Raw genomic sequence first — 27,730 nt, forward strand, 5'->3', positions numbered from 1 at the left:
TGGAGCAGCTCTAACCTGGCTCAGTATGCTGCGGAGGGTCTGGCTGGGGCATGAAGGCACTCCAGTGTGGGGGCAGGTAGTAATCAAAGATCACCACTGTATGCAGGGAACTCTCTCTTTAATTTGTAGCACATTTTTCTTTAATTCCCTACTGCAGCATGTTGTTTTGTATGCATTTATTACGTTTTTAAGAAGCTTCAAACACACCATCTTTGTTACTGTGGCCATTTCTGTGTCTATTCATAAACAGTTAAGTATAAAGTTAATATAATCTGGAATTCTTCTTAATATAGTTGCACCTATAATCAAAACTGGTCCTCAGACTGTTGTTGTGCTCATAAATACATCTACTGTTCTGAAGTGTGATGCAGAAGGAGTACCAACCCCAAGAATTACATGGAGAAAGGATGGGGCTATTTTTTCTGGAAACAATGCCAGGTAACTTCTAATGGTCAGAAAAATGTTCTGCAGCAGCACTTTAACAATGGGTCTGTGATAGAAAATGTATATCTCTTGGATTTACTTAATGTGCATTATTTTTACTTTCACAAAAACAGGATTAATTTTTTGTCCCATACATCTCAACCTGCAAAGGCCCAAATGTAGGGTGCAGTGTTGCAGGGTGCTAAATAATAAACAATTATTCATGCAGGAAACTTAAAATACAGTGGGATTTGTTCTTGTAGCATAAAAACTCTTTCAACAAACTCAACGCTGTTCTTTTTTGAAAATCGGTAAAGTTTATGTTTCTATTAAAGAACTTTGGGATTTAAAGGAAGTGATTGCTTGGAATGTGACAGATACTGGAAGGTACTTGTATTTCCAACACGGTAAAACTTTCCAGGTCTATTGCAGCTTCAGTGTTTATTGTAATTAATAGGAATCTTCATATCGGTTTCAGAGGGCTTGGGATCTGGCATGTGGCACATAACTGACAAGCACTGACCAAATGCTTAATGTTTTAGTTATATTTAAAGGGCAACTAAGGAATGTTTATTCATTAATGACTCATATTTTCTGTTTTTTAATGAGTAATCCGTAAGAATCACATCATGGATAAAATTAGGCAAATACCATGTCCGCTCATTTGGAAGTCATTATAACAATCAGATTTCCTAATTGTTCTGGAAAGGGAATAGTAGACATCCTGGAACAGAGAGTGAAGGCAGAATAAGACTAATATCGTTAAATAAGAATGTGTTTGGTCAAATAAAAGTGCTGCCTGTTTTGGCTGTCCTTGTGCTTCCTGAGTTATCCTCACATTTCCATTCTCCTGCCATAATAGCCCACAGTTTTGTTTGTGAAAAAATAAAATAAAATCTATGGCTTTGTTTTAGATATTCAGTGTTAGAGGATGGATCTCTATCTATTCACTCTGCACACGTGACTGACATTGGACGATATCTGTGCATGGCAACCAATGCAGCTGGAACTGAACGCAAGAGAATTGATTTACAGGTCCACGGTAAACATTTCTTTTATAGATAAACACAGCTGTTCTATAACATTTGGTGTAGAACTGCACCAGTCTTGTTATTTGCTGTGTCTTGAAACCTGTCTTTAATACTGGGTATAAGCTGCAGAAAGCGATTGTACCTTGCTTTCATATACTTCAGAGTTAGAATAAAGCAATGTCTCTGCTTTTAATAGAGAAAGGGACCAGAGAAATTCAGAACTGTGTGCTGTTTTGTTTCCAAAATAAGGGATTATTCAGATTCAGGGTTTTGTTTCAGGCCCATCTCTAATTGTTTTATAATAACCGTAGAAATTTAGGGTTCTGTGAAATCTATGGGAGTAGAAAAAATAAAGTTATTCTTTTAACTGGAGTGTGCACTTCAACAAGACAAGCTAAGGGTTGAGGCAGATTCCCTACTAAGTTTTTTGGCAAGTCTATAAATGCCAAGTTATTCCTGCTAGAAAAAGGGGACAGTTCTAAGTAGTTCAACTGCATACATAACCTGGGCCTTATGTGTTATTCTTTAGTTCCTCCATCTATTGCTCCTGGACCTACCAACATTACAGTTACTGTTAATGTTCAAACCACACTACCTTGTGAGACAACTGGAATTCCCAGGCCTGTGATCAGCTGGAAGAAGAATGGGCACCTCCTTAATGTTGATCAAAATCAGAATACGTACAGGTGAGTAATATCTCAAGCTTTGATTTGAGCTACATTCGTCCCTGGTGTAAGACTTTTCAGCAACTAACCTGGCTTAATTTGAACTTTAGATTCTTAGACACTAGGGCTTGAAGGGACCTTGGAAGATCATTGAGTCCAGCCCCCTGCCCCAGGGGCAGGAAGTCAGCAGGAATCCTAGGATCCCAGCAAGATAAGCATACGAATGTCTCTTGAAGGCATTCAGAGTAGGTGCTTGAACCACATCCGGCGGCAGTCTATTCCAAACCTGGGGGGCTCGGACAGTAAAGAAGTTCTTCCTTATGTCCAGCCTGAAACGGTCATGTAGGAGTTTGTGACCATTCGACCTTGTCATCCCTTGGGGTGCTCTGGTGAACGATCGTTCCCCCAGATCCTGGTGAACACCCCTGATAAACTTATAGGTGGCCACCAGATCATCTCTGAGCCTGCGCTTTTCCAGGCTGAAGAGTCCCATGGCTCTCAGCCTCTCGTCATAAGGTCTGTTTTCCTGACTTTTGATCATGCGTGTGGCTCTCCTCTGCACTCTCTCAAGCTTCTCCACATCCTTTTTGAATTGTGGAGCCCAAAACTGGATGCAGTACTCCAGGTGCAGCCTCACCAAGGCCGAGTACAAGAGAATGATGTCCCAGGATTTGCTTGAGAAGCATCTATGGATGCAAGCCAGCGTTTTGCTCACTTTACTAGCGGCAGCATCACATTGAAGGCTCATGTTTATCTTGTGGTCAATCATGACCCCCAAGTCACTTTCGTCCGTAGTGCTAGCCAGTGTAGCACTGCCAAGCCTATAAGGATGCTGCAGGTTTTTCCTCCCAAGGTGGAGGACCTTGCATTTTTCGGTGTAAATCACCATCAGGTTCTCATCTGCCCATTTCCTGAGCCTGTCAAGGTCTGCCTGGATCATCCTCCTGTCCTCAGGTGTGGCTGCTTTACCCCAGAGTTTGGTGTCATCAGCGAGTCCGCTTCTGACACCAATGTCTACATCATTAATGAAGATGTTAAATAGTATAGGCCCTAGGACAGAGCCTTGAGGGACCCCACTGGTCACAGTGATTCAAATTAACAGACTCAGCTGCATAGTAGTTAGTTGTACTACTGAATAAACACATTTAAATAAGACAGGTTTATGATCAAGATGATTATCCAAACTGATTTTTTGAGCCTTCAGGGTTGCCCACAGCATGGTTACTGCTAGACAGGTGTACAGGTTCTGATCTTGTATACTTCAGCAATTTGTGTCTGTTTCTGTTTAGGTTTTTTTTGTGTAGGTGTATGTGTTAATCTTCTAAAGGTATATCTGTTCTTAGTTGGTGGAAAGGCTAGAAGAACCAGTAACAGTGCAGAACAATGCACGTGTGTGTGTATCCACGTACACAAACACACAAATGTACCATTCCAGTTACTCCAGGGCCATGTCTCCATGAGATGCTGACTGCAAGTAGTTCGTTACTATTGTGCAGTAATGTTGCATGGCATGAAGCATGATGTGACACTACTGCACAGTAATAATGAGCACAGTCAGTGTTGCCTATAAGTTGTTGGAGGATGCCACTGTGCCATAACTGTGGTTATTGAGCAGTCATTTAGCACTTGTGTATGCAATTACTATATGACTGTCCAGTAACAACTGTGCAGTCAGTGTCTCATGTAGACATGGCCCAGTAGACTAATACACCCATGGAGGCATTTGGGGCATTTGTACAGATGCTTGCACTGCATTGAAGGTGTTTTAGGTCAAAAGTACACTGCTGCCATTTTCTCAGTGCTGATGTACATTTTGCCATTTATACAAATGCATGCGAGACAGCGCTGGGTGCGTCAGCTCACATGTAGAGCAGACTTGATTAATAGAGTCTGCTGTAATGCACTGAAGATCTGATGCATCAGAGCAGACAAATGTATGTATATAAATGCCCTTAGATTTTGCCATAAGGAGGAGCAGATTTTAACTGAAATAGCAATAACACATTTTCAATTTGCAGCTGCTAGACCAGATTAGCCACTCCTACAACAATGGCTACAAGTGAGGAAAAATGACATGAAGTGATCAAGATATGAGATAGTAAAACCCTGGATGAGAGTTTTAGCTGGGTAGAAAAGATTACATCTGAGAGACACAATGTTATGTTGAATGAAATGGCATTATTAAGACAGCATGAATGCAAGACGCTGGAGAAAGTTCTCAGTCAAACATGATTCCCAGGTTACAGTTCTGAATGACATGGCAGGATGGTGGAATTGCCCACAGCAATTGAGAAGGCAGGGGGGAAGGAGTGGTCTTTTGGGATAGGAAATAAATTTTTTTTTAGTTATATTGAGTTTGAGCTCACAGCTAACATCCAAGAAGATATATTAGAAAAACAAACCAATATTTCAGTTTAGATAGAAGAAAACAGGCCTGGAGTAGATTTGAGTCACCTTGGAGATAAAGTTTGACTCTGTTTATGGATGGTATTGTTCAGAAACAAGGTGTAGAAGAAGAAGAGTATGAAGGGCAGAGCACTGCAAAAGCCCAGGGGGAAAGGTGAGTTAAAGTAAGGAGGATCCTCTGAAAGACATTGTGAAGGATCAGCTGGAAAGACATGAAGAGAGTCAGAAGGATGACACCTCAATAAAAATATTGTTGACTGTATTAAAAATGGTTGACATAGGTTAAGGAGGATATTGTTCAACTTTTCTGACACGAATGAGAATCATAAGATGGGTTATGGAACCTAAAATATTGCAGCTTTTTCTATAATCCAGCAATGGTATTTAAATCTGGGCTCCTGTGCAAGTGGTTTTAGGAACCTGAGTGCATGTATGTAAAGAGAGATGTCATAGACTTGTAATGTCTTTTTCAGACTTTTGTCTTCAGGTTCCCTAGTAATCATTTCTCCCACTGTGGATGACACTGCAGTCTATGAGTGTGCTGTATCAAATGAAGCAGGAGAGGATCAAAGAGCAGTTGATCTCATTGTACAAGGTAGAGTACACTTTGCTAAGTGAACAAAGTGGCTTTAGTTTGATGCTTATATTATTAAATCTTTACTCATAGTCAATAAAGAAAACAACTGTACATAAACAAGTATATGGAATTAAAAGGTTTGCTTATCATAATTTTCTTCTCTTATTTTCAGTGCCCCCATCAATAGCAGATGAAGCTACAGATCTCCTAGTGACAAAACTATCACCTGCAGTCATTTCCTGCACGGCATCAGGTGTTCCTGCTCCCTCAGTTCACTGGACCAAAAATGGGATAAGACTTCTTCCCAGAGGAGATGGTTACAGAATTCTGTCTTCAGGTGTTGTGCATGATTCAAGTCTCTATATAGCAAGTCATAGAATGTGGTGCATTATAGGAGTAGTAATTAAAATACTGATCATGAAGTTTTAGGGAAAAAAAAGTAAGCTTCTCAAAGTGCATTCAGATTTCTTTTTTTTTCTCTTTGAATGTAAGACACTAGAATATACTGCAACGAAGTACAGCAAACACTTTTATTTCATTTATCCCTAGGGGCTATTGAAATAGCTGCTGCTCAGCTAAACCATGCAGGAAGGTACACCTGTGTAGCCCGGAATGCTGCTGGTTCTGCACACAGACATGTTACTCTTCACGTCCACGGTGAGGTGGGATCTTAACCAGAAAAAAACATTTTGTAAGCAGGGATAGGTGGTAACAATGAGAATAACAATGAAGCCAGATTTAGCCGTCGTGTTCACCAATATCTTAGCTATGTGGGTAATATCATGGACACTCAATTAGAGCAGTCCCAGTGAGCTCTTTGTAAGGATGGCAGAAGCCAGCTATACTTAGCTAATATGATCTCCTCTTCAGGTTATGTAAATTGTCAAACAAATGTAGATATTTCTAACCAACTACTTTCTGTGCATCATTCCATTTTGTAGAGCCACCAACTATTCAAACCCAGCCAGGAACACTAGATGTTATTCTGAACAACCCTGCTCTTTTACCATGTGAAGCAATAGGAACACCACGTCCTATCATAGCATGGCAAAAAGAAGGCATCAATATAATCACATCAGGTATCTTAAAATGTCATTCTATTCAGCTGTACAATTTATGCATATTTTCTTCATTCCTCAGTGTTAAAATTTAGATTTAATGGCTTTATTTATAAAAATGTTTTCTATCTTTTGTATGTGTTTTAGGCAATAGTTATACAGTCCTTCCTAATGGTAGTTTACAGATTGCCAGAGCAGCTACTGGGGATGCTGGCACTTATATGTGTGTTGCTCAGAATTCAGCTGGTACTGCCCTAGGAAAGATCAAACTAAAAGTTCAAGGTGAGTCATTGTCTGATCTTCACGTGCATAGACCAGGGACATCAAACTCATCAGGCCATGGGCTTGATGAGTAGTGTATGAGTGGCTTGTGACTTGTCCATGCATCTGGTTGAACCCACATGCTGCATGCATTGGACCTGGTCCCGTGCTGCACACAGCATACAAATCCCATGCAAGAACCACAGGCAGCACCATGGACCATACAACAGGGCTCTATAAGCTAGATCTGGGTTGTGGGTTATATTTTTGAAATACCTGATGTAGACTTGCATACCTTTCTCACCTGCCTCTGAACAGAACCTTGGAGCCTTGAGTCCTAGACCTTGGCTCTGTCCACTAGGCTGTAAGGCAGAAATACTTTTGAATTATTCTGGCTAGGCAATAAGTGTGTTGTATATTCTCTAAATTGTTTTTAATTCTCTTTTAGTTCCTCCAGTTATCAAGTCTCATCCTAAGGAATACATAATTACTGTGGATAAAGCTGCCACTTTGCAGTGTGAAGCTGATGGCTACCCAGTGCCTGAGATCACTTGGCACAAAGATGGAGAGCAAATTCCAGAGTCCATCAGGCAACGAATTCTTAGCACTGGGGCTTTGCAGATTGCCTTTGTGCAGCCTGATGACACTGGACGATACACATGTATGGCAGCAAACATGGCAGGATCAACCAGTTCTAGCATGGAACTCATTGTGTATAGTAAGTGAACATAAGAAGTGCCATACTGGGTCAGACCAATGGCCCATCTCTAGCCCAGTATCCTGTCTCTGACAGTGGAAGAGTGGATGCTATACAGAGAGAGCATCGAGTCAGATAACTCCAGAGTAATCTATTCCCTATTCAGTACCCTCCTTAGAATCCACCATTTATTGGGTTATAGATGCCAGATGAAACATCTCTGACTATTCTGTTCAATAGCCATTAATGGATCAATCAATCTATCATCCATTAATTTATCCAGTCCCTTTTTGAATCTGGCTATGTTATCTGCTTCTACCACCTCCTGTATCAATGAATTCTATAAGTTAACTACACGTTACGTAAAAACGTAGTTGGCGATAAACTTGTTAGTTGTTATTGCCAGCGGCTCAGCTAAATGTTGCCTCCTTGGCTGCTAACAAACCTGTTACCTACTAATTTCAGTGACTGATTTGTATAATGTCATGATGATGTTCTCTGTTTTGTTTTCAGTTCCCTTCTTAATACTGCCCGATATTTTATTGGTTCTTTTGGTTGCCACTGCACACTGAGCTGACATTTACTATCTACTGTGACTTGAAGTTCTCTTCCCTGAGTCGTAACAGCTAGTTCAGAAACCAGCATTGCATACATATAGTTGACGTTATTTTTCCCCAAGTGCATTACCTCGTAGTTGTTGACATTTGAAGTTCATCTGCCATTTTTTGGCCCACTCACTTAGCTTGGTGAAATCTCTCTGCAGCTGCTCTCCATCTGCTTGGGACTTTACTACCCAGAATAATTTGATGTAATATGCAGACTTGGAGATTTCACTGTGCACCCCTATTTCCAGGTCATTGATGAAACTTTTGAACAAAATAGGGCCCAGCACAGATCCTTGTGGAACCCCATTTTTGACCTCCCTCAATCCTGAAAAGTGACTGTTTATCCTTACCCTTTGCTTCCTATCTTTTAACCAGCTTTCAGTCCACAAAAGAACCTTCCCTCCAATCCCATGGTAACACAGTTCCTTTTTTAAAGCCTTTGGTGAGGGAACTTGTCAAATGCTTTTTAAAAAAACAAATATATTAAGTCAACTGGATACCCCTTGTCCAGGTGGTTGTTGACACCCTTTAAGAACTCCAGAAGATGGTGAAGGCAAGATTTTCCTTCACAAAATCCATATTGACTCTTCCCCAGCAGATCGTATTTGTTCAGGTGACTGATGATTTTATTCTTTATTACAGTTGGTAGAAACTTGTCAGGGATGGAAGTGAGACTTCCCGGGATCGCCTCTGGAGCCCTTTTTTGAAGATGGGTGTCATTTTTGCAACCTACCACAGAGACCGTTTGTAATGATAGGTTACATATTATTGTCAGCAATTTTGCAATTTCACATTCAAGTTTCTTTAGAGCTCTTGAGTGAATGCTACCTGGTCCCAGTGACTTATTAGTATTACATTTATCAAATTGTTCTAAAAATTCCTCTGTTGTTACTTCAGTACGGTTCAACTGTTCAGGCCCATCTACTAGAAAGACTGATCTGGCATGGGAATTTCCCCAGAATCTTCCATGATAAACACCAATGCAACTAATTCATTTGGTTTTTCTGCTATGGCTTTATCATATCTGAGTGCACTTTTTAAACGCTGGTCACCTACTGGTCCCACTGATTTTTCTAGATGGCTCCCTGCTTCTGATATATTTTTTAAAGTTTTTATGATTAAATTCATCATCTTTTACTAGAAACTCCTCAAATTCTGTTTTTGGCCTGCCTGATTTCACTTGTACACATAACCACTCAGTTTGACCTTTTTTGTTTTTCTCATTTGGTCATGCCTTCCATTTTTCAAAGGATGCCTTTTTGCCTTGACGTCCTTAACTCTGCTACTGAACCATTCAGGGTTTTTATTGGATCATTTGGTACCCTTTTTGATTTATAGTATACACTTTTCTTGAGCTTCTAATATGGTATTATTAAACAGTCTTCACAATCTGCTGAAGTTCTTAGAGGGTGTCTGAGGTTCAAGAAACATGGAGATTTCACTGTGCACCCGTTTCCAGGTCATTGACAAAACTGTTGAACAAAATAAAGCCCAGCATAGATCCCTGTGGAACCCCACTTTTAACCTCCCTCAGTCCTGAAAAGTGACTATTTATTCCTACCCTTTGCTTCCTAGCTTTTAACCAGTGTTCAGTCCACAAAAGGAAAAGATGCCTGTGGGCTTTTTACATTTTTGACTGCTCCTTTAAACTTCTAACTAACTTCCTCATTCTTTTGCAATTTCTTTTCCTAAAGGTGTATATTAACTTCATAGAATTTTTTGGCTTCCTTCCCCATGCTTGAATGTTGAATGTGATTATGTTATGATCACTTTTAAGAATGGCTGACCACAGATACCTCTTTAACCAGGTCCTCTAACCAGGTCAGGATTAGGTCTAGAACTGTTTCTAAAATGGGATTAGAAAGGAATGGTCCACTGGTTTGGGACTGGGTTTAGGATATGTCACTATATTGGTCTCTAATGGGAGCTCCATACCTTTCTCTGAAGTATTTGATAGTGGTCATTGTTAGAGACAAAATACCAGATTAAATGACTAATCCAATCTGGTATATCATTTCCTGTATTCCTACATCAGTGTCAAGAGTAATGGAAGAATGACAAATACAGAGAATAATTACATTTGTTTTATCTCCTTATAGTACCACCTAAGATTCGCAGTACAGAGGCACACTACACAGCCACTGAGAATTTTCAAGCTGTTCTTTCATGTGTGGCTGATGGTATCCCAACACCAGCAATAAAGTGGAAGAAAGACAATATAACTTTAATGGACAGAGTAGGAAAACACAGGACTGTCCCATATGGAGCTCTGATTTTGGACAATGTTGTTGTAAGTGTTCTGCATTTGAGCCTCCTTATACATGTTGCCTATTCTTTCATGTAACAATTTGAACAGAACAAAAGGATGTAGTTCTACATATCTGTAATGTCTGGAGAAAGATTGAGGAATAAGTAAATACAGGAAAACCGTAGGAGAGTCTATATTATCTTGTGAGTTGGTCCTCAGGGGTCATGTTGAGCTACAGTGGTAGGTATATTCACAGAAAATATGCTCTGAAATTATTGACATGGGTTATATATGATGGATTCATAGAAGATGCCAGTGTCCAAGATTATTGATTTATCACCAAAGGAAATTCACTATAATAAACTACATTTAAAATATGTTCTAGTGTTCCATTACGTAAGTATTTTGAAAGACATTATGGAGCATAGTTTATTTTTCTGATAACTAGGTAGTCATTCCCTTTCTTCCTAGTTTGGCTCATTATTTTTTTTAACAGTTTTAGTAATGTAGACTGTGCTGAAATAACCGTAAACGAAATTCTGAAATCGTATACCATATTTAAGGCTGGTTTAGTCTGCTCTGTTTGTTGTTCCTGAAACAATTGTTAATCTAATCTGATAACCCGCATTTACAGATGCAATGCCCACCGCAATTCGTCACCATTCTTTGCCTGCTCCATGATGGTATGTGAAGAGTGGTTTCTCAGTAACAGATCTATCACAGATCCCTTTGATGTTAAGACAGGAGTTAAGCAAGACTGCATCATTGCTCCAATACTCTTCTCAATATTCCTTACTGTGATACTACATCTGACCACCAACAAGCTTCCAGTTGGAGTGGAGCTAAACTACCAATTGTTTGGTAAATTGCTTAACCTCAGCTACCATTCATCATCAGCACAGAGACAGAAAGGGATCTTGGAGTCATTATTGACTCCAAGATGAACATGAGCCGCCAATGCCAGACCGCAGCCAGAAAGGCCAGCCATACCTTGTTGTGCATCCAAAGGTGCATCTCAAGCCGGTCCAGAGAGGTGATACTCCCCCTCTATGTGACTTTGGTCAGGCCGCAGTTGGAATACTGCATCCAGTACTGGGCACCACATTTCAAAAGGGATGTGGCCAGCCTGGAGAGAGTTCAGAGGAGGGCCTCCCGCTTGGTGAGAGGGCAGCAGGACAGGCCCTACGAGGAGAGACTGAAGGACCTGAACCTGTTCAGCCTCAGCAAGAGGAGGCTCAGAGGGGACCTGGTGGTTGCCTACAAGCTCATCAGGGGAGATCAACAGCAAATAAGCAGAACTCTTTTCTCCCCAGCACCACCTGGGGTGACAAGGAACAATGGTAATAAGCTGATGGAGAATAGGTTTAGGTTAGAGATCAGAAGGCAATATTTTACAGCTAGGGTGGCCAAAATCTGGAACCAACTTCCCAGGGAAGTGGTCCTCACCCCTACCTTGGGCAAATTCAAGAGGAGGTTGGATGATCCTGTCTGGGGTCTTGTGAACCCAGCATTCATTTCTGCCTGTGGCAGGGGGTCAGGCTAGATGATCTGTTCAGGTCCCTCCTGACCCTACCTACTATGAAACTATGCAGCTGACTCCATGCCAAAACCAAGACCACTCTGATCTCAATCATTGAGCTCTAGTATGCTGATGGTGCTGTAGTCTGTGCTTACTCAGAAGCAGACCTTCAAGCAATTGTTGGCATCTTTACTGAGAAAATGGGACTGACACTTACCATTCAGAAGGCTAATGTCCTCCATCAACAAGCTCTTAATGGGCAGTCCCCAGATCCAGCAATTTCAGATTCATTGTGAGACTTTGGAAAATGTTGAGTATTTCCGATACCTCGGAAGCTATCTCTTGTAAAAGGCTGACATCAACAATGAAATCCAACATCACCTTAAATGTGAAAATGCAGCTTTCAGGCACCTGATGAAATGGGTGTTTGAAGTTCGTGCCATCAGATCCAAAACCAAATTCATGGTTTATCAAGCAATTGTGATCCCCACCTTACTGTACAGAGCTGAGATGTGAACAATGTACAGGAGATGCCTCAAGTCATTGAAGAAGTACCATCAATGCTGCCTGTGGGAGAACCTTTGAATCCATTGGGAAGATAGATGTACCAACATTAGTGTCCTGTCACAAGCAAACACCATGAGCATTGATGTGATGATCATTCAACATCAACTTTGCTGGGCCAGCCAAGTCATCCAGACATCTAACTCCAGACTCCCAAAGCAAGTTTTAGTCTTCCAGATCAGTCAAGGTGTAAGCTCAAGAGAAGGGCAGAGAATGCACTTCGAGGACATCCTCAAGCCCAACTTGAAAAAATGCAATATCAAAATCAGCTCATGGGGACTATTACCCAGGACAGCCCCAAATGGAGGAAGAGTCTGCTGCAAGAATCTCAGTGTTTTGAAACCTTATGACGACAACAGGGGATGGAAAAAGCAGGAGCTGCAGAAACACTGTTGCAGACTGTATCAAGAATCCAGAGCCACCCACCCCACATGGAAACATATGTCCCAGGTGCAGCAGAGGATGTTGATCCCGAATCAGCCTTGTCAGCCATATACAGACCCACAAATAGGACAATCATGGAAGACAATCATCCTTGACTGTGAGGGATAGCTAAAGAAGAAGAAGGAGTTGTCTACTTGGTGGGTACATCTACATGTGTATTAATGCATTTTTCCTAATGCACATTAAATTTAGTACCTCCAATATGAGATATTAAATAAATGCGCATTAGGCTGTGCTAATGCACAGTTGTGCAAACACATGCTTTTTTCAGTGATGCTTAACATGCAGGAACCTATTCTACTGTGCATTAGCATCTTAGCATGGTTTTTTACATACCACTTTAATGAACAGTATAAAAGGTTACTAGGCATTAATGTGCATATGTAGATGTACCCAGTTTGTCATTCCTGAAATCATTGCTCATCTCATCTGCTAAACTGATTTTACCTTCTCCTCTTTCCTCCTAGAATTCTTTTCTGTGGTATGTGACTTCCTCAATCTTTATTCAGTTGGGAGGATATAGGCAACTCATTTTACTGTTACAATAAATATTTTGTATGCTATGTAGTATGTCCAGTAGGTTTGTAATGTGAAATTAAGCTACATCACTTAGGGCACTTACAGATGTGCAACTCCCCACTTTAACTCATGGCACTTCACATAAAGTGCCATGAATTAGAGGGACCTCCCCCAACCCAACAGATATTCACCTGTTATGTCGGAGGGGGCGGGGGCCAAGCCTGTCTGCAGGAGCCCAAGCCCTGCCCTTCCCACTCCCAGCTTCAGTGCTATCTGCAGGAAGGGAGAGGGGAGAAGGAGTGAACTGCAGACTGGGGTTTGCCCAGCCTGAACTGGAGGGGAGGCCTGAGGAGAGCCACAAGGTTGGGGGGCTCCAATCCACCCCCCTGCTCCAGCTCAGGCCAGGCAAACCCTAGCCTGCAGCTCAGTCCTCCTCCTACCCCCTCCCTTCCTGCAGAAGTTCCCTAAGGCACTTCACTTTGGTGCCTTCACTTGATCCTTCATTTGATGAGGTTTAATTTGTAGTGCTGTCATCCACTTTAAAAGCGCTCTGCAGCTGTACAAGTTTCATAGCATGGCTATAGAGTGCTTTCAGGGAGCTGATCGCACTACGAATATAACTTCTGTCTTCACCCAGTGTTATTGTCATCTCTATACAGTAGTCTTAAGTAACCACTTGGTTTTCAAAAATCTTTCTTACATTCAAGTTTATCACTCAATATAAGCTTACACTGACCATAATTTCTAATATAAAATGTTATATTAGCAGTGGTGCCAGAATTAAAACCATTACTGAAGTGATTAGAAAAAAAAAATAATAGCCTTCTACTCCCCTAAACTTTCAGCTGTTTCAGTCACCAAACATTTTCCTAAGGATTAGGAAGTGTGTGTATATTTCTTTCATTTCTATTTTCCATAAAGAACTGGAATGACTAGAATACTGTGTTCTTCCAGTACTCTTAGCAAGACCAGAGGCAGAAGCTGAAGCATGGGAAATCTTTCACTAGATCCAGACTTAGTAGAAACTAAAAGTTTGGATAATTCAGAGACCAATAGGCATTCCAACTAAACACACTTTCAAACCTTTTGAGATTCCCCCATTATTTCACTTGATGATATTGCATGTACACATGTACACCGAAAGCAGTTTCTAAAAGGGAACATTTCAAAAGGGCAGGAGTAGTTATATTCTAACTGTTGTGTGTGGACAAGCTGGGACCAATTCAAATGTAGCAAAACTGCTCCAATTTTAACACCGGATGAAGCATGTGTCCATACTCAAAATGTCATGCCCATCATAGCTTGAACTTCCATTTTTTTTCCTTTCAGCCCGAAGATTCTGGTAGTTATACCTGTGTTGCAAGTAATGCTGCTGGTGAAGATGCACACACTGTTAAACTGATGGTTCATGTACTCCCAGCTTTCACTGAACTACCTGGAGACATAGCTTTAAATAAAGGAGAACTCCTCAGATTAACATGCAAAGCGACTGGGACACCTGTACCCAAAATAACTTGGACTTTTAATAACAATATTATACCTGGTGGGTAGTATCAATATGTATGTCACTGTAACACACCTAAGCCACTAACATAGTCATTGGAAAAAAATGGATGGAGCGGGGCAGTGCAGTGAGGAATGAAGCTTCTGCACCACTGGCGACAAGGGCCTGGGGCGTCCTTCCTTCCATACAAGCAGCCACCTTGCCACACACTTGTGGAGGGTTGAATAATGGATGACCCATGGCATGGTGGTTAGAGTGCTATGCTGGGTGAGGAGGGCCTAGAATCCAGGTTCTCAGGCTTCGCAGGGGAATTTCCTAACCACTCCTCTATTTGGTGGAAAAAAATGGGAGGACTCCCTCATTCACATTTTGTTGTGCAGTCAGGGCACCTTGGGTTTCTGTACACATACAGTGAGTCTGGTCTGATGCACTGGAAATCCAGCACATCAGAGCAGACTCGATTTATCAAGTCTGCAGAGCACATGAAATGACATGTCTGGTGCTGAGTCACATGCAGGCGCATAAATGGCAAGGTGCATATCAGCACTGAGAAAATGGCAGTGGTATGCTTTGAACGAAAACACATCAAAGGTGTTTTAGTTTCAAAGTGCACTGCCACCATTTTCTCAGCGCTGATGCACATTTTGCCATTTATACACCTGTATGAGATGTAGCACTGGGCACTTTTAATTAACCTAGATTGCTAATTAAAAGCCCCTGGCACTGCATTTCATCCATGTGTAAAAATGCCTGTATGTAGTTATTAGCATGTGCAGAGCTATTCATCAAGTGATAACATTCCTCTGGCATATAAGTGCAAAAAATGTTCAGGAAAAAATAGAATGCCACAGATAGATGAGCAAATATTAGACACTGGACAAATAGGAAGGGAAAATAATGCCACCTCAAGTGTCTCTCGGGAGTTAGTCCAATACAGTGGCAAGTTCTTTATAGCTGCATGATGTCACTGAGCTTGCTAAACAGAGCTGTAAATCTAAACTTATTTCTGTTTTTGTGTATCTTTTGTTAAACTGTTTCTAAGAAGCCCACAAATAATATTGGGTATTTCTTCCTCACCCAGCACTGTATGACACTATGAATGGTCACAGTGAACTTGTAATTGAAAGAGTATCTAAAGAGGACTCTGGCACCTACATGTGCACAGCAGAAAACACAGTTGGTTCAGTCAAAGCTATTGGATTTGTGTATGTCAAAGGTACGTATAAAAACTCCTTTATCAGTGCTACTTTCACACTGTCCTGATCTATGGCAGATAAAAAGAAACGGGTGGATGCACTGACATCAGACTTCATGAAAACAAGGAATGATTATTCTGTATTAGTAACTTCATTTTGTTTTGACTCTGCCATTTATGCACCATGGTGTTCTGTCTCGCTTTTCAGAGCCTCCAGTGTTCAAAGGGGATTATCATTCTAGCCGAATTGAGCCCTTGGGTGGCAATGCTATACTGAACTGTGAGGTACTAGGAGATCCACCTGTTACTATCCAGTGGAGAAAAAGAGGAGTAGGCATTCAGATTAGTGACAGGATCCGACAACTCAGCAATGGTTCTCTTGCCATCTATGGCACTGTGGTGAGTCACTAGCCATATTAAAGTTAATATGTACACTTCATTTAGTTATTGTTCACAAATAAATGTATTGAAGAGTGTATGAATTGGAAATATTGAGCATATGAATATAAATTTAGCTTTACTTGAAAGATTCTACAATTACTCTACATTTTATAAAAGATTTTAATACAGTCCAAAATAGTCTGCTCAAATTTTTGAGACTTCATTAATTAAAAGGGAGATGCATTGCATCCTCTTAAACATCTGCAGCTGAATTATCAGAGTGACTCAACCCAGTCTCTAAATTCTGGCAGGTGGAATCTGAGTGTGGCATTCTGCCCCTTTTTCAATAAATGGGAGTTTTGCTATCAGTCTTAAAGGAGCCGGGATTTTGCTCAGTTCAGTTACAAGTGCATCTGAATCTTACATTTGCAAGTACAAATCTATTAGCTCCCATGTTCCAAGTAATGGATATTCAAACTACATGTTCATAAATTGCACATTATAAGTTTTGAAGCTGCAGTTGAAAACATGCTCTTCAAAATATTGGAGAAAGCTTCAACATTTATAGAATGAAATAGAAGGAGAATTATTATTTTTAGCTGCTGACAGACGCGGAAAAAGCAAAACAGTGTTTTACCGGAAGAGGACATTAGTTTGACCCAGCTCCCCAGCATCTGCCTGGATTACATGCTTCAGCTGGGTTTTTGGCACTTTTCTCTAATAGCTGATTCAATCAGCTATTGGATAAAAAGAACCAAAATTCCCTGCTGAAGTGCACGATCTTACAGACATTGCGCGAGCCAGGTCAAACTAACACAGTGCCTCTTCTGGGCACGTGGTGCACTTGGTGCAGGGGTGTGCTGAGTTTAAAGTGCTGTTTTGTTTTGTTTTTCATATCTGTAGGCAACCATTTTTATTATTAATAATAAATATAATAATATGGAATAGATATATTAATGTTAAAAGAGGAATCTATTAACATTATTTGATTTTAATTTCTGGTTTTAGTAGTCTGTGATCCTTGTACATTTACATTTGCAATCAATTTTTTATACTTATGCATCTATTACTGTACTTCCTTAAGATCAATTGAATGGCATGTTGTGATTCTGCAAATTCAGTGACATCAAATATCTTGTGAAATAGATTAACTTACTACACATTGATTATTTATACATTGATTTATTTATTGTTGTTTAGAATGAAGATGCTGGTGACTACAAATGTGTGGCTACAAATGATGCTGGTGTGGGGGAGCGCAGTATGACATTAACGCTTCAAAGTAAGACTTACTCTAACAAAATTAATACTGCTTTATTATGAAGCTATAATCTACCTTTTGGATACATGTTTTCATTCAAGTTTTTGGGAGTAAACAGAGAGTGGAAGTTGGACACTTCAACTCTTTTCCTGAAGATAGAATTGAAATGAATTCTTCTTGAAATAATAAAGAGTTTTAGAACTAATTTTTTCATGAGTGTTAGCTTCAGAATCTCTCTATTTAATGCTAAGTGAAAATCTGGGTCTTTTACCTTGCCTCAGTTTTCAGGTATGGAGACTGGGAATAGTTTCAACCTTATGCAGGTTTTTAGGAAATCAATAAACGCTTGTAGTACTATAAAAGTACTCTGAGGGCACATCTACATGTGAAATTAGTGTGCCTGATTAAACTCTGGCACAGTTTGTACCAGAGTTTATTAGTCCCAGGCGCAGTGCTTACATGTGCACAGGGGGCCTGTGGGGCCAGCCTGCCAGCCCAGACCTGCTCCACCCTGGGTAACCATGCTGGCTGGGGTGCAGGGGGCGGGGGTAGGAGCACTGGCAGGCTGGCTACAGCACAAGGGTGCTCCAGTGTGGGGCTTAATGCTGGTAGGCAGCCTCACACTGGAGCACCCTCATGCCCAGCCAGCCTGGTCACCATCTACATGTGCATCTTGGCACACTAAAGAACTCTGCCATACTTATCTGGGATAGTACTATCCTACATAAGAATTAATTAGTTTACTGTGGCCTATTAGTGCTGCACATGTGGACAGAGACACTTTACTGCAGAGCTAATTAGTCAACTTCACAATAAAGCACATGGGTTGATGCCCCCTGTGTTTTGTTGGGCCTCAAGGTGCTGCTGTAATACAAATACCACCATTACTACGAGTGCTGGATATGTTAGATCCAGCTTATTTCCTGCTTTTTTGAAACTCTCTCTCACAGGTGAAAGGATGCCAGTGAAAGAAATTGGAATAAAAGAACCTTTGACCTCAGACTGTATTTCTTGTAGAACTATTAAGATAACCAATAGTACACTATATAGAATAAAATTAACAAAATACGATTTCATGCCTTTGACCAGATTAAACTTTTATTTGGTGCTCAGAACAGTGTAGTCATCTGCTCTGTAGCCATTTCATGCAGAAGCAGTCAGGCTAAAAGCCACGCTCTCTCTCTCTGTCTCTCTCTGTCTCTCTCTCTCTTAGGTCCTCCAGTTATTACAGTTGAGCCAGTGGACACTGTTATTGATGCTGGTACCACAGCAATGTTGAACTGCCAAGCAAATGGAGAACCTCCTCCAACCATTGAGTGGTCCCGTCAAGGTCATCCAATCCTCAGTAATGACAGAGTGACTGTATTGTCCAATGGCTCTTTGAGGATTGTTGCAGCACAGAAAGAGGATACCTCTGAATATGAATGCATAGCTAGGAATCTGATGGGATCGGTCCTTGTCAGAGTACCATTCACTGTCCAAGGTAGGTGCACCCAAGTGCTGCATATTGAGTACAGAGCTATTAGATTCCAGATTTAGAACAGAATAATTATGACTAAGTCTTAAATTCCTTACATGTACATGTTAGCTTCACTGTAAATCTGGTTTGACACATTGGTATTTTTCTGGTTCATATACTTCTGTTTAAACTGATAAATCATCATGGTCCCTGCTGTGTTCCATGATATAGAGGGCTAAGGATGGTGGAGTGAGAAAGTCCTGAACTAGAGGGCCACCAATAGTGGATAAACCATACTTTGAATTAATTTCTAATCTAAAATTCAGCATTTGTTATCCACATCTGAGCAACTGAAGTATTCTGTAACTTTTTACTATATTGCAAAGCATTTTATATGAAACTTCTGAATAACTGAAGGTAGCTTTTGAATTTGCAGGGTTGGTTATAATTTAGTTTTGCAGCCTCAAGCCTTTTTTCATTAGAAATATTAATCTTTTTTTTCTAGAGATGAAGAATTAGATCTTATAACACAACTATGGAAGGGTATAACCTGTAAATTATAAATGCTCAGAAAAACATTTCTTTTCCTTGCAGTACATGGTGGATTTTCAGACTGGCTTGAATGGCAACCATGTAGTGTAACTTGTGGGCAAGGTGTTCAGAAGAGGATCCAACAGTGTAATAATCCTCTACCTGCAAATGGTGGAAGGCCTTGTCAGGGTCCTGATACAGACATACGCAGCTGCCAGAACAAACCATGTCCAGGTAGATTTCTTTAATGAATTGGCAGTAGTATTTATTATGAAGTCATTTAATTGGATTATGTCATGATGCTTATGTTCCCTGGTCATAGACCAGGACCAAATCTCAATGACCATGGTTGATCTGTTGCAGGGTTCTGGAATTTTTATCTCCATACTTATGGGTGAAAGGAAATGTTAATAAAATCTTTTAATATTTTTGATAAAATACTGTTTAATTTTTTGTGCTATTTAGTGGATGGAAACTGGTCAGAGTGGGGATCTTGGGAAGAGTGTTCTAAAACCTGTGGACAAGGTAGCAGGACCAGAACCAGAACCTGTAGTAACCCACCAAGTCAACATGGAGGAAAGCCATGTGAAGGCAATGCTGTGGATTCAATCATGTGTAACATTAGGCCCTGTCCAGGTAAGAAGAGAGTAGTTTAGAATCAGTTGAATATAGAAGTGGTATACTACTGGTAAGTTTTCAGTGAACTATTTTCAACAATGTCCTTTTTCTCTAAAGCCCTTATTTTCTGCTCTTTCATTTTAGAAACCTTATGAGATTAGGAGAAGGAATTACATGATCAAATATTACTAGAAAATATTTCCTGTAGTGATTAAACTGATGTTAGTGTGCTGACAATTTGCACCCCAAATTTATGTTTTATTTTTAAAAAGTTGGGATAAGAATTCTTCACAAAACACTGTCAAAATATTTTCATATGGTTTTTTTTTCAATGAAACAATTCTGTTTGGATTTAATCATTTTTCAAAGTATTTGCACCCAAATAAATAAATAGGAGGCACGCCTAGCTAGATAGCAGTCTCTTCAATGAGCTGAAGCTTAAAAAGGAATCCTATAAAAAGTGGAAATGTTGTTATAGTATTAGGGAAGAGTATAAATGTATTGCAGAGGCATGCAGGGAGAAAATTAGGAAGGCCAAGGTATGATTAGAGATGCAACTGCTAAGGGACATAAAAGGCAATAAAAAGGGATTCTACATGTATGTCAAAAGTAAGAAGAAGACCAAAGAAACTATAGATCTCTTACAGAATGTAGACAGCAATCAACTTATAGATGATGCAGAGAAAGCTGAAGGTTGGATGAGATCCTGGATGATTGGAATAGGCCAAACATATAGTGCTCATCTTTAAGAAAGGGAAGGGGGAGGATCCAGGGAATTTCAGACCAGTCCACCTGACCTCAATACCTGGAAAGATCATGGAGCAGGTCCTCAAAGAATCAATTGTGCAGCACTTAGCAGAGGATAAAGGGGCAGCCGGCATGGATTCACCAAGAGCAAGTCATGTCTGACCAACCAGATTTTCTTTCTGTGAGAAAGTGACTGGCTCAGTGGCTGGGGGCAGAACAGTGATGTGATATAACTGAAGTTTAGCAGAGCTTCAAACACTGTCTCCCACAACATTCTCATTAAGAAGTTAAGGAAATACAGACTAGAGGAAAGCATTATAAGGTGGATACATAACTGGCTGGATCATCATACTTAACAAGTAGTCATCAATGACTCAACATCTAGTTGGGAGGAAGTGGGATTCCCCAGGGGTCTGCCCTGTGTCTGGTAAGGTTTAATGTGTTCATTGATGATTTGTACAGTGAGATGGAGTGCACACTTAGCACATTTGTGGATGACACCAAGTTGGGTGGAGTTGCAGACATTTTTCAGAGCAGGGCTAGGATCCAGTAGCCCTGGATAGACTGGAAAAATGGTCTGCAATTAATCAGATGAGATTCAACAAGGACAAGCACAAAGCCCTTTATTTGAGACAATAATTACATGCCTGAATACAGAGTGGGGAATGGTTGGCTAAGCAGCAGTGCTTCAAGGTACAGTAGACCATAAGCTGAATATGAAACAAAAGTGTGCTTTTTTCAAAAAAGGCCAACAGTATACTGGGCTGTAATAATAGGAGTGTCACCTGCAAGTCAAAGAAAGTGATTCTTCCACTCTTTTCAGCACTGGTGAGGTCTTATCTGGAATATTGTATCCAATTTTGGGCCCCACACTTCAAGAAGAATGTGGGCAGATTGGAAAGAGTTCAGCTCAGAGTAACAGAAAAGAGCATTTAGGGTCCTGGGAAGCAAAACTTGTGAGGAAAAGCTGAATAAACTAGGGTTATTTAGTCTGGAGAAGAGAAAACTGAGGGAGGATTTGATAACAGTCTTCAAATACCTGAAGAGCAATTACAGAGAAGGAGGAGGTATGCTTTTCTCTGTTCATAGGCAACAGATCTAGGAGCAATCACCTCAAACTGCATCAGAGGAAATTTAGGTTGGAGACTAGGACAACATTTTTTACTTTGAGAGCAGTCAAGAATTGAAAGAGAGAACCTGAGAAAATGTGGAATCTCTATCCTTGGAAATTTTCAAGGGTAGGTTGGACAGACACTTGGCTTGGATGGTTTAGTCAGGAGTAATCCAATCTGGAGCAAGGGGCTGGAGTAGAAGACCTTGTGGGGTCCCTTCCAGCCCTACTTTCCATTATTTTATTAAATCAATTTTTACTTGTTCGGTGAAGATGAAAACTTTAATCCCATTCTCCAAAGCCAGCTGAAATGGACAAGAAACATAAATGAACAGTGTAAATAGTGGAAACTAAATGTTAATATTTTTTAGGCTTTATTAACATACAAGATTATCAGCATTACAAGCAGTGCATATATTTTTCTTGACAGTGGCCACATCTACATGAGACACTGACGGCGCAGTCATTTAGTACTTGTATAAACTATGCAGTACTACACTACTATGCAGTAGTAAGGAGCTACTGAGCAGTCTCCAATTACTGCTCAGTCATTTAGTACTTGTTTATACAAATACTTACTTATACATGACTACTGTCTTGTGTAGACATGGTCAGTGTCCTTTTAATGAAAAATTATGAATCTATGAATTAAGTTTTCCTGTCCTTAGCTGAAACGCCATTTTTTCCCAGTCTCAGCATTGCTTGGTACATTTCAGCAAGATGCTGTTGATTCACTTCCCTTCATTCCTGGCATTTTTCCTTGTACAGATCGTTTAAACTCCCCATCCTCTTCTCCCCTGATTTCTGCACTGTGATGATGCTGCATTTCCTACAGGATAAGACAATTTTCTGTAGGTCACTTGTGACTGCTGCTTGCTGCTGTGTATTTTTACTCACAGGGGCTGCTTTGTAACTGGAAAAGCAAGAAGCCTTTAAACACCATTATGAGACAATCTGATTCAGATGATTTATGAAAAGAAAACAGCAGGTCTGAACCAAATCTTAGCAGGATCACGGTTATTCCATGTTTGTGGTCAAATGAAGTAGTGCATCAAGGAAACAAAAAGGGAAAGCATTAATATTTCTGTCTGGAAATTGCTAGTCTATTTAAACAGTTCAGTGAATGGATTTTTCAGGGTCTTATTTGGGGAATTTAATTTATGGGTAGAGTGAATTGAAGAAAAAGCTAAGATCATTTTATTGTGATTGCTTTGTAGGGATTGTGATTTTCTTTTACTCTGGGCCATAGAGCTGAATAATTCAGTGCTTCCAGGTAAAGCCACTGTCTTGTTTAGTCTTGTTTAAATGTGGTTTTCTGTTTCTGCTGCCTTTTACAGTGGATGGTGAGTGGGATTCTTGGCTGCCGTGGGGACCTTGCAGTGAAACCTGTGGAAAAGGTACTCAAACCAGACTGCGCCTGTGCAATAACCCCCCTCAAGCATTTGGTGGTTCGTATTGTGATGGACCTGATACACAGCTGCAGGTTTGCAACAAGAAACTTTGTCCAGGTACAAAGCCCAGTAATAAAATAAAATACTAACCTATCTTTTTATTTCCAAAATTCTGTGTAGTTTTTACTTCATACGACCATTGCTACTCCATCAGGGCTGGAAAATACTGTCATAACTCCTAAAAACATAACTTAGTAGTTCAACTGAAACTAAGGAACTATCGAAAATATCAACAGTGATAACATTCAAAACCACCACTTCTCCCTAATGTTCTGATTCTCCACTGCCTTGACAGCTAAGTTATACCCCTTGTATTTCTTCAGTTGAATTCTTTTGGTTGTTATCACTGAGCACTAAAGGTGTCTTTACACGTGCTCTGGGGATGGGGAGAGGGGCACTTTAATTAAGAGTGGTAGTGCAGCAACTCGTGTATTCAGCGTCCCATGTTTCAAAATGGTGGTGGGGGCACTTTAACTAAAGCTTGTTCGACAAGATGTGGAGGCTAATTAGCACACTCCAGCAGGCTTGATTGAGTTTGCTCTGGCACACTGTAATTACAGCACATTGGAGCAGCATCCTGGCATGTCTACAGGCACCCTAGGTTTTGATTTTCGTCAAATCTCTTCTTCCACATCTAGGTGGGACCTTCACTGTTGGAAAGGAGAGGTTAAATTTTCATAACACAATTACCTATGATATGCAGGAGGTCAGACTCAATGAACAGATGGTTCACCTTCTGGCTTACACCCCACAAATCTTGTGTGTGTCCCCTCTGGACCTTTCTAGTAGTGAAAGAGAATTGAGACTGTGCTAGATACACAGCTGAAGATTCCCTCTGACTGACACAGTAATTCCACTGGTAAAATCATCCTCTGGAATCTGTAATTTCAGTGATCACATCATATTCTGTTGGTTTGACTTTCCTACAGGTACATGAAATGTTCATGATCAGTGAGGATGACCATTAGTTTATTTCTGACCATAGTTCCTATTTGACCAGCAGAGGATTTTTAAGTAAAATGCAGTGGGTTATATTCTGCTCTGGGTTACACTCCTTGCAATCTCCTTTGTTTAACTGATATAACATTGCTGGGTTTTTGATTATTGAAAATGTGAAAATTTCATTGGAAAATGTCATTGATTTCTACCCAGTGGATGGGAAATGGGCCCTCTGGGCCAGCTGGACAGCCTGTACAGTATCCTGTGGAGGAGGCACCAGACAGAGAACAAGGGACTGCTCAGACCCAGCCCCGCAGTTTGGGGGGCACAAATGTGAAGGCAGTGATGTACAAATTGACTTCTGTAACAGTGACCCCTGCCCCAGTAAGTGTTTTGGAATGAAAACTTTGCATTAGGTTATGCCTTGCATCATAGGAATTTTGTGGTTGGAATAGTAATCCCTCTTATCTTGAGCACTTGCAGTCTTTTAGCACAAAGAGTATAGATCTGAACACTACGAGCAGGTGCACTATACTCCCTGCGGGAGGATGGTCAGAAGTAAACCCTACTCATACTCTCATCAGTCAGCATAATTGGGGGACTGTATGGAGGATTTTAGGAATAAGAATGCATTGTTAAACAACAGTAGTAGCAACGGTGAGTAAGCTCTTACAGTACAGTCAGGTGGTCTGTGACTCCAGAAAGTCCAAACAGTGCTTTTAAGCCATAACCTTCCTGTCTGACACTACTGTAAGTGTAATCTGCATTTATAGTTCCCCATAATAAACCACTTGCTATAAATCACTTGATTTATATATCATATGCTCTATGCTTTCCTGTTTGTAGTAAAGGGCAGAACTTAAGAGATGATTAATATACTTTGTAGAACAATTCTAAATTGAGCTCTTAGGTCGCACCCAGATAAGCGTGGCCCTGCGGTATGTGGCACTGCAAACATGTTTGCGGTGCCACATACTGCACATTCAGATGTTCTACATGCTGCAAGGGAGCACTACCCGTGTGTTTGCTGCTATGCTTTTTTTATGTGAGGTTTGGGTTTTTTGGGGTTTTTTGACCCCTGGATATTCAGGGATCAGAAAAACCCACAGAAGAAAAAAAAGCGGAGCAGCGCACGCACAGGCAGCATGTGCTGCTCAAAAGCAGAGCCGGGCTCTGACCAGTCATGCTGCGGCTGCCAGCCAGGCTCGATGCTGCAGAATCACCACTGCTGCAGCCCCAGGAGGCCCCCAGGACCCCAGGTATGGCTGCTGGGGCCAGCACAGTACTGGCCCCAGCCTCCCCTGCCCCACGTGGGTTAACTTGCTGTATGCCAAAGTGCCTGTAGCACAGGTATTCCCTGGGGACAAGTAGCAGTGGTGCAAGGTGTGCTGCCGTTACTTGTGCCTGGGGAACTAAATGTCCACGCTTGTGTGGATGCGGCCTTAGATGTCTAATTTTTTTTATTTATATTTATTTTTTTTTATTTTTTAAGCTGAGAGAATAGTAAAAAGGAAATCTGTGTGAAAATATTTCTTCCCACAAAAAATATTTCTTGGTCTTAGACAAATGTACATTTAAGCTTCTAAGAGGGAGGAGGACTTGATACGTAGTAACATATAGCACCTGTTATGCTATAACTGTTACATCTCCTTATCCTGATACAAGTGAGTGAAATCACCCTGATTTTGACCCTGAATGAAGCAGGATTAAAACTGAAGCAGTTTTGCTCCAGCAAATTGCTCTCAAAGGTACATTTGCTCCAACAACTGTTACCTCTGTTAGTAGCTCTTGTTTGAATATTTTCTGATTTCAATATCTGCTCCTACTGAATGGTTAAACAAAGATACAGGCAGATGTAACTTTATCAGTATCAAAGGATAGTGATATAGGCTGACATAATGTAGTCCTTTCTTCTGCATGATTCGTTGTTACAGGCATAGCAAACTTTAATTATGTATTTCTGTTTCCAGTCCATGGTAACTGGGGACCATGGAGCAACTGGGGAACTTGCAGCCGAACATGCAATGGAGGCCAGATGAGGCGATATCGGACCTGTGATAATCCTCGCCCTGTTAACGGTGGAAGAGCATGTGCAGGGGCTGATACACAGATACAGAGATGTAATACTGGAGTATGCCCTGGTGAGCTTATATAGTAACAGAAGATAATTAATAAACTTCCCTTAGAGTCCTTCAGAGACCAGGATGAATGTACCAGGGAAAAAGGAAAGTGAAAAGTTTCTATAATTATGTACCATTTCATACAAATACCATTTCATACAAATATCTAATCTACCCTCACTTCATTCTGATTTTTTTTTAATTGTGTATCATCCTAAAACTATTTCCCCATTAAGGAACTAGCAAGTGAAACTGTTCCTATCCCCAGAAGTTCTTCTTAATACTTTTTAGAAAGGGCATTGTCCACATTCAAAACTTACTGTAATTTTCTTGGTAGTGTCACTAAAGGGACCGAATCCCTAACCAAGGCATGGAGACATGGGTAATGTACTCAAGAAATAAACTCAATGTGTCTAATAAAATCAAGTTGCCTTGGAATGCTTGAATAGTTTGATAGCTATAGCATGTGCTTTTTACTAAAAAGAAGAATGGCCTGATTCTTCCCCTCTCTTGACATCACTTTTATACCCATGGAACCTCATTTATTTCCATTACTGAAGCAAGAGTCTTCATGCCTTAGTCAGAAATGGGGTCCTTTTTGTGACACTGTCAAAAGAAAATTGGTTGGTTTTGAATGTGGAAAGAACTGGGTGAGGACCAATTGGACAGTGGCAGCATCTACACATGTGCTGCTGCAGAGTAAATTAGTTTACTTCAGACTAATAGGGGCACACGCATAGACGTGTGGCATTTACTTTTAATTAGTCTACTTACTGCACAATAAAGCACACATGTAGATGCACCCAATAATATTAAGTTACCATCTACCTGAGCCAAGTCTGAACATGTGATGTATCCACCTCTATCATATTATGAGTCTGTTGTTATCATAGGGATGAAAAAATGGCTCCAGTGTCTGGCCCAGGTAAGATGCTGGGGGATGTGGACTTCTCTAGAATTCTTTTGGGTGGAGAATGTTGGGAGAATCTGGGAAAGAGGAAATTTTCTGGCTCCCCACCTTGGTACCACTGCCAGGGGAATCTCCCAAGTCCCACCTGTGCCTATCATTTGAACTGTAGTCCCATGTGTATTCCACTGTCCCAGAATAATATGGGGTAGAATCTCTTCCATATTGTGTGAATAACCTATATGGCCTGCCAAAAAGAGATACTTTTTCAGTGTTATGCACAGGGACTTAGACAAACAACTTCCTGTTAAATCCCTATCCACTGTATTGTAAAAATTCTTGAATGGTTCTCTCCCCAGTAAAGCTGATGTATGAGCACAGTTTCAAAGATAATTGTATTTTTTACGAATTGTTCCATTCTGTATGAACTACCACTGAAAATATTATGCCAAGCTTGTAGTTATTGAAATCTGTCACAGGGATAATATA

At 40.6% G+C, this 27,730-nt stretch overlaps 1 protein-coding gene across 2 annotated transcripts in view; it reads left to right on the plus strand.

Moving 5' to 3' along the window:
- Nucleotides 1-27,730, plus strand: part of HMCN1 (hemicentin 1) — a 354,179-nt gene that overhangs the window by 290,780 nt on the left and 35,669 nt on the right. For both annotated transcript variants that reach the window (XM_006267576.4, XM_019500190.2), the window contains exons 73-92: nucleotides 294-438; nucleotides 1,338-1,465; nucleotides 1,984-2,140; nucleotides 4,999-5,120; nucleotides 5,275-5,439; nucleotides 5,652-5,759; nucleotides 6,044-6,181; nucleotides 6,308-6,442; nucleotides 6,870-7,139; nucleotides 9,823-10,013; nucleotides 14,347-14,560; nucleotides 15,603-15,737; nucleotides 15,925-16,115; nucleotides 17,298-17,379; nucleotides 18,572-18,841; nucleotides 19,412-19,582; nucleotides 19,814-19,984; nucleotides 23,162-23,332; nucleotides 24,428-24,598; nucleotides 26,185-26,355. In XM_006267576.4, the coding sequence (XP_006267638.2) occupies nucleotides 294-438; nucleotides 1,338-1,465; nucleotides 1,984-2,140; nucleotides 4,999-5,120; nucleotides 5,275-5,439; nucleotides 5,652-5,759; nucleotides 6,044-6,181; nucleotides 6,308-6,442; nucleotides 6,870-7,139; nucleotides 9,823-10,013; nucleotides 14,347-14,560; nucleotides 15,603-15,737; nucleotides 15,925-16,115; nucleotides 17,298-17,379; nucleotides 18,572-18,841; nucleotides 19,412-19,582; nucleotides 19,814-19,984; nucleotides 23,162-23,332; nucleotides 24,428-24,598; nucleotides 26,185-26,355 (3,306 nt within the window). The remainder of the gene's footprint in view (nucleotides 1-293; nucleotides 439-1,337; nucleotides 1,466-1,983; nucleotides 2,141-4,998; nucleotides 5,121-5,274; nucleotides 5,440-5,651; nucleotides 5,760-6,043; nucleotides 6,182-6,307; nucleotides 6,443-6,869; nucleotides 7,140-9,822; nucleotides 10,014-14,346; nucleotides 14,561-15,602; nucleotides 15,738-15,924; nucleotides 16,116-17,297; nucleotides 17,380-18,571; nucleotides 18,842-19,411; nucleotides 19,583-19,813; nucleotides 19,985-23,161; nucleotides 23,333-24,427; nucleotides 24,599-26,184; nucleotides 26,356-27,730) is intronic.

Source organism: Alligator mississippiensis, chromosome 5 (assembly GCF_030867095.1).
Source record: "Alligator mississippiensis isolate rAllMis1 chromosome 5, rAllMis1, whole genome shotgun sequence".
Taxonomy (NCBI): Eukaryota; Metazoa; Chordata; order Crocodylia; family Alligatoridae; genus Alligator; species Alligator mississippiensis.